The sequence below is a fragment of the Crocodylus siamensis genome, chromosome 10 (assembly GCF_052110815.1).
Source record: "Crocodylus siamensis isolate JL-2025a chromosome 10, ASM5211081v1, whole genome shotgun sequence".
NCBI lineage: Eukaryota > Metazoa > Chordata > Crocodylia > Crocodylidae > Crocodylus > Crocodylus siamensis.
Genome location: NC_143404.1, coordinates 56,732,470 through 56,738,236, shown reverse-complemented (window position 1 = coordinate 56,738,236; position 5,767 = coordinate 56,732,470). Strand labels below are relative to the sequence as shown.

At 48.3% G+C, this 5,767-nt stretch overlaps 1 protein-coding gene across 1 annotated transcript; it reads right to left on the bottom strand.

Moving 5' to 3' along the window:
* Positions 1-1,798: 1,798 nt before the first annotated feature.
* Positions 1,799-5,258, bottom strand: LOC149856623 (uncharacterized). The gene is made up of 5 exons (XM_090065123.1): positions 4,791-5,258; positions 3,651-3,794; positions 3,402-3,545; positions 2,725-2,868; positions 1,799-2,229 (listed from the first exon to the last, which is right to left on the bottom strand). The coding sequence occupies exons 1-5, from the start codon at positions 4,891-4,893 to the stop codon at positions 2,099-2,101; spliced, it is 666 nt and encodes a 221-aa protein (XP_089921249.1). The 5' UTR covers positions 4,894-5,258; the 3' UTR covers positions 1,799-2,098.
* Between the last annotated feature and the right edge of the window lie 509 nt (positions 5,259-5,767).

Below are 5,767 nucleotides of genomic sequence, written 5' to 3'. Positions count from 1 at the left end.
TTATCTCCAACTTGGGAGGCAGATGTGATCTGTGAAGGAGTCTCCACAAGGGAGACTCTCCTGAAATTCACACCAACATTTTCTCTGCTCCATCTCAACCCACAGACTGCTCCCCATGTTATGCTGGGGGACTACATCTTGGTCTCTCTTGGGGTTTTTACCCAAAAGTATTTATGGATAGAGTCAATCCTGTGCTGCCTCTGAGTCCTACCCTATCCACTTCACTTTTCATCTCTCTTTCTCAACCAGGTCCTTTACCCTCTTAGTTGCTTTTCCTCTCCAAGAGGAGACATCCTATCAGGAGTTGGTGACAGCTGAGCCCAGAAAGTGAGGAGCCGCATGAGGAGGAAGCAGCCTCTTACTTTTTGGCTTTTGTCAGGAGCTGGGTCTGAGGGCCACCTGACATTGTATCTCTAATTCAGGAGACGGCAGATAAGACCCAAGAAGAAGGTGCTTTCAACAGCTTCAATATTTGTATTCTCCTTTGCACTACTTCACCTTCAGGTTGATGCAGCAACCTTAGACAGCCACATGGCCCTCTTCTCCTCTCAGGAGCTTTGGGCTGGGGACCCCAGCTGGGGGTTCACTGCCCCTCAGCGTCTTGGGACACTGTTGTGTTTCCTCCCCCACCTCCTTCTCCTGCTTGTCCTTAGCAAGTGAAGTCCTATGTAAGGCTGTCACTGGTTTGAGAAGGGAGTCTGGCATAATGACCACAGCAGAATCCAGTAGGATGGAAAATAACATGGTTTAGTTTAGAAGATGACTCTTATAACAAGGCCTTAATTCTGAGTGCTGGATTCCTGCAGAACTGGTTTTCTTGCTTCCTGCAGGGTGTTGTCCATGCCCCATGGATAGCTTGGAAAGATGCAAAAGCCAGTCAGGCGTGTCTGGTTCTAGGTGCCTTCCTGCCCTCTGCCAGTTCTTTCCTGGTACTGTCCACACCAGAAGTTGTCTCCAAAGCATGCCTTTAATGACACGCTGCTTCTGTTTCAGCAGCAGGCTGTCCCACCAAACTAAGTCATAGTTCGAAGACAGATCCAGAAAGGCCCTAGTCTTTTGAGTTCATCTGGACAGGGGCTTCATTCAGTGAGGTACTTACAAGTACCCCTCAAAGCAATACTCTGCCCACCATCAATTATTCTTAAAAAAAACCCTTAATGTCTATCTGACAGAAGAAACCAGGAAATGTCTTTTCCTGAAAAATGGGCATGTAATATTTGACTATCAGAAAACTACTACAAGTTAGGGTGACTCCAACTAACCAGGAAAACAAACAGAGCTGTTTGTTTTCTACCTGAGCAAATGCCTTGCATAGTACCTTCTATTTGTCCTGAAAACTCCCACAATATCTTGAAGTGGTTCTGGGCTGTAGCCTCATATTAACACCAATATCTGGCAAAGACCAAGCAGAGCAACACAATCCACCACTTTGCCAAACCTAGCCAGGGAGCGCTTTATGATCAGGCATCCTGACCCTTGTCTTCATGTTGACATGAAATACGATACTGCTATGAGAATCACTGCCAGAGGGCCGAAGTCAGTTCTTACAGCCTGGCTCTTCAGGAATTTCTTACCACCATCTCTCCAAAGAGAAGGAGCAAATAATATGAGAACATGACCACACAGTAAGATTTGCCCATCAACAAAGATTTTCTCCTGAGATGCCCTAAGTCCAGAAATCCCTTCTTGTTAGAAGCCAGAGCTCTCAAAACTTGAATGTATGGTCATGCCCATGTAAGTTTGAGAATCCCCATCAACAACACTGAGGCATGAAAGCAAATCCTTTATTTGTGACACAATTAAACAGATCTAATGAAACCCCATTGACTATGAGTTGATGGGGGCACCAGGAAAGAATCATATGGTTCCGTACACTGAGATCCACACCAGGACCATCTCTTTCTCCTCTGGGTCATTCATAGAAACGTCACTGATAAAAAAGCCCAGGATCACATAGCATGGTACTCACTGTGGTGTCTCTGAGCTGCCTAGGCAAGTCTGAACTGACAAAAGTATTCTTCCAGAAAGATACCGCATGAAGATACAGGAGATATGTGGAGAATGAGAAAAACACTCTCCTGCTCCCAGTGTTATGACCTCAAGCTGGAGGGATATGGGATGGTTTCAGGGCATGGCTTGGAGGTGATTCAGTTCGGTGAGGCTGCTGGGATCCGCAGTTTGTGGGCTTCTGAGGGTGCTCTTGACCTGTTGATGAACTAGGATGATCCACTAGGGAAAAAAAAGAAAAGTACTCAGAAGCTCTGCTCTCAGATTAAGGTGAGAGCTGAGAATGCCCATTTCCCATAAGAATCAAACACTTTTCATCTAATGGAACCACTAATCCATTATAAATTGGAATCTCTATTCTCTTTCCTTTGCTCTTGGACTCCATGGCCTTCATGCAGATTCCCCATGTTATTCCTTGATATATACACTTGGTTCTGCTTCTGTATAGGCCTTGAGCAGATCTCTGTGCTGAATGGGGATACTTCAGCCTGAACAACAGCCTGTCCTGAGTATTCCAGTATCACCAGTGGTGGGAGAACTGGGAAGATGCCAAGTACCCAGTTTTCTTCCCCAAGCAGCTGGTGTGGCTTGGATACCAGCTTAGATCAGTAACATATCTGTGCCTGAGACCCAGGGCTGTGCTGCTCTCTGCAGGAGGGCGGGAGCTCCCTGCACAGTCTGGATAAGTCAGATACAAACATCAAAGGGAGCATTTACCATTGCAGGGCTCAACACAGTGCAGCCCACAGCCTGTGTAGCAACACTTCATGCTCTCTGGACAGTCCGTGTCCTGTGTACAACTTCTAGGAAGCTTTACGGAGTGACACTTCGTTTTGATTGGTGGGCAGGTACCAGGTTTCTCTGCAAAGGAGGAAGACCACAGTGTAAGCACTATGCACTGTGAGGCAGGATACATGCCCAAGAAGGTGTCAGCTGATGTTAACAGAGGATTTATCTAAGAAGCCTCACCCCAAGCGCTCTGAGAGCTCAGGGGTCCAGTGCCAGAAAGCCTCATCTCCCGGAGATGACAGAAATGCCTGAGCTGGGCTGGACTCCTTGGCTATGTTGAGCCCCCGGCTATGGATTCAGTCACATCCCTTAGTTAACCCATGAGAGAAGTACTTTCTACTGCAGAAGAGCCACGTAATTGCTGATGAACACCCGCCGCCCCCCACCCAAGTCCATTAGCTCCTTCTGCTCCATGTCTGATTCCTGCAAAACCCACCCGTGGAGATAGCCATCCCTTGCTGGAATGGATGGATCACTTGCCCAGAGATTCATAAGGAGATTACAGCTATAGACTTCCATAACGATAATTCCACGCTAAAGTCCCTTCCTGCCATGGTTTATCCCTGAGAGTCCTGAGCTTGAGAAATACTGGCCCCATGTAGTACCGTCTCTGGGATCAAGGCACTTCCTCCCACAGAAAGACATGCAGCACTTCATGCTGCCTGAGCACTCGCTGTCCGTTTCACAGTCGTTCTTTGGGTTTAACATTAGACACCGCATCCTGATCACTGGACAAAGCCCAGGTTTCACTGCAACGATACAAAGGTTCCCGATGTTACTTTTGCCTCCAGCTCAAGTACCACCCCTGTTTCCAGATGGGAGCCCCCTCTGGTTCTGGAAATCAAGACAGTTACCTGTATGAACTGGAACACAACCCAGCCCACAGCTGGTAGCACAGCACTTCTGAGCCCCGGGGCACTGGCTGTCGTGGTCACAAAGATTGGGGGGGTTCTCCATCTTGCACTTCTTGGTAATCTCTGGGCAGGTCCCTGGCTTCACTGCAAGGAAGATCATGGTAAACACCCGCTCCTCATGAGGGGCAGCAGCGAGCTCCTGCGGGCAGCACCTGTCGGCACTGGGGGACTCCTGGGCTCTGAAATTTTGCCACGGGTCAGAGCCTTTTCTGAAATTCCTGGTGCCTGATCCTCCACCTGGTGTCAGTCAACTGCTGCCATTTTCTGAAGGGCAAGTACAGGAGAGGCAAACCCCTTGTTTCTATAGGTTTAGTGGCTGAAATCTCGCTGGATGGAAATGAGAACCAAGGCAGGGGGTGACCCTGAGCAAGCCTCCAGAACAGTTCTCTGGGCCCTCTAATTCTAGACCCTTGCGACCCAATGGACCTACTTAATGAGACAACACACCTACCCAGCATCCCAGCCTGGAGGGGACTGGGATCTTATTTCATATGATGCAGGACTATGCTGCTGTGGGTCTCCTCAGAGCTCGCAAGTCCCAGCTACTCAAAATGGGAGTCTGCTTAATACAGAGTGCCAGCACCTTTGTCAGGGGACCCAGCATAGCTCCACTGATGTCAGCTGAGTTTATGCAAGCTGAGCCTCCATTCCACTATGCAGGGAAATGCACAAGAAAACCCTTCTTCTTCTGTGGCTGGACAGATTAGATTCTGTTTGTTGAGCAAGACTGACACTGCAAACCCCAACTGGCCGCACCTACTGAAGGACTGACATTGTTCCCCTTGCCATGGCCCATGCATGCTCTCGACACACTATCTGGTCAGTACAGAATCCTGAGCAGAGCCAGGCAAACGTGGTGAGCTGAAGGCCCAGGGATATTTCTTTTCCCTGTTATGGAAGCAGTGGCAATCCTGGAATACCGAGGCTCAGTACAGAGGGTAGTCCCATCAGCGCTGTCTTGGGTAGGACTCTCAGTACAATCTGAAAAGCTCTGCACTGCTCTACATTTTCCAGTGTGACAAAAGTTTGCAGCTTTCTGATCCTCGGACATGGCTGGAGGCAGCTGGTCTTGGCACTTACCTGGCATCGGTGAGGCTAGTAAGGCAGTAGTACTACGTGTAGATAGCAGCGTTGTCCAGAAGGTGAGGAGCCCCATAGGGAGGAAGACACCCAGAGACTTCATGATGCTGCCAGGAGCTGAGTCTGAATGTCCAGAACTGAGACTCCCAGGGATTTAAGGTCTTGCCCATCTGGGGCTGGGAAGCACCTGCATTCCTGTCAGCACTTTGGCCACCTCCTCCTGCTATTTCACAAGCATGCTCACGTGGTTGTCTCAGTCCTTCCTGGAGATGAACAAAACAGCCAGCACATGCAGGAGTAGGGTGTTCCCTACATCACTCCATTTTAGGCCCTGATTAACAAAAGATTAACTTAGGAATGTGCTAACACAGCTGCAACAAGGTTGATCCAGCCAGGGTAGGCCAGACTCAGCCACGAACCACACCAAAAGCATATGATTGATAAACAATCTCATTCAGAGGCCCAGGTTCCAATACTTAAAGTTGGGGTAGTTTCAGGGATGGAAGAGGTTGAGACCAGAACACTCTAGCCCATCTTCTGTTGGCAGTCATACCCCCAAGGATGTTCTAGTCAGCACAATGTAAGAGACCAGTTGCTTGATCAGGCTTCATGATGATGGACAGGGATAGAACAAATGGCTCAACGATTGATTATTTCACTGATATCTCAAGGCCTGTTGGACCTGATTCTCTTCTATCCTATATAAGCTTTACACCAGTTTAAGTGCTCTCAAGTGAGTGGAAATATGCGAGTGGCATCATAATGGAAAGAATTGTATCTGCTTTATAATTGCTCGATACAAATCCTGCAATGGGTATAAACTGCAGCCTTGTTTAGACTTTGCTTCCCCTTGGCCCATATTGAAATGACTGTCCCAAGGCCCCCTCTAATGTCAGCTGAAAAATGATCTTGACCAGTGGAGATGATAACGGTAAAGGATGTGATTCATTCCTGATGAGTTCATGAGTCTGAGCATG

Bases quoted from the DNA above. Each gene is read 5' to 3' on its own strand.
- LOC149856623 (XM_090065123.1), bottom strand. From the start codon at position 4,893: ATGAAGTCTCTGGGTGTCTTCCTCCCTATGGGGCTCCTCACCTTCTGG. The intron at 3,795-4,790 runs GTAAGTGCCAAG...TCTTCCTTGCAG, and splicing joins ACTAGCCTCACCGATGCCAG to TGAAGCCAGGGACCTGCCCA. The intron at 2,230-2,724 runs GTAAATGCTCCC...TTTTTTCCCTAG, and splicing joins CTGTGTTGAGCCCTGCAATG to TGGATCATCCTAGTTCATCA.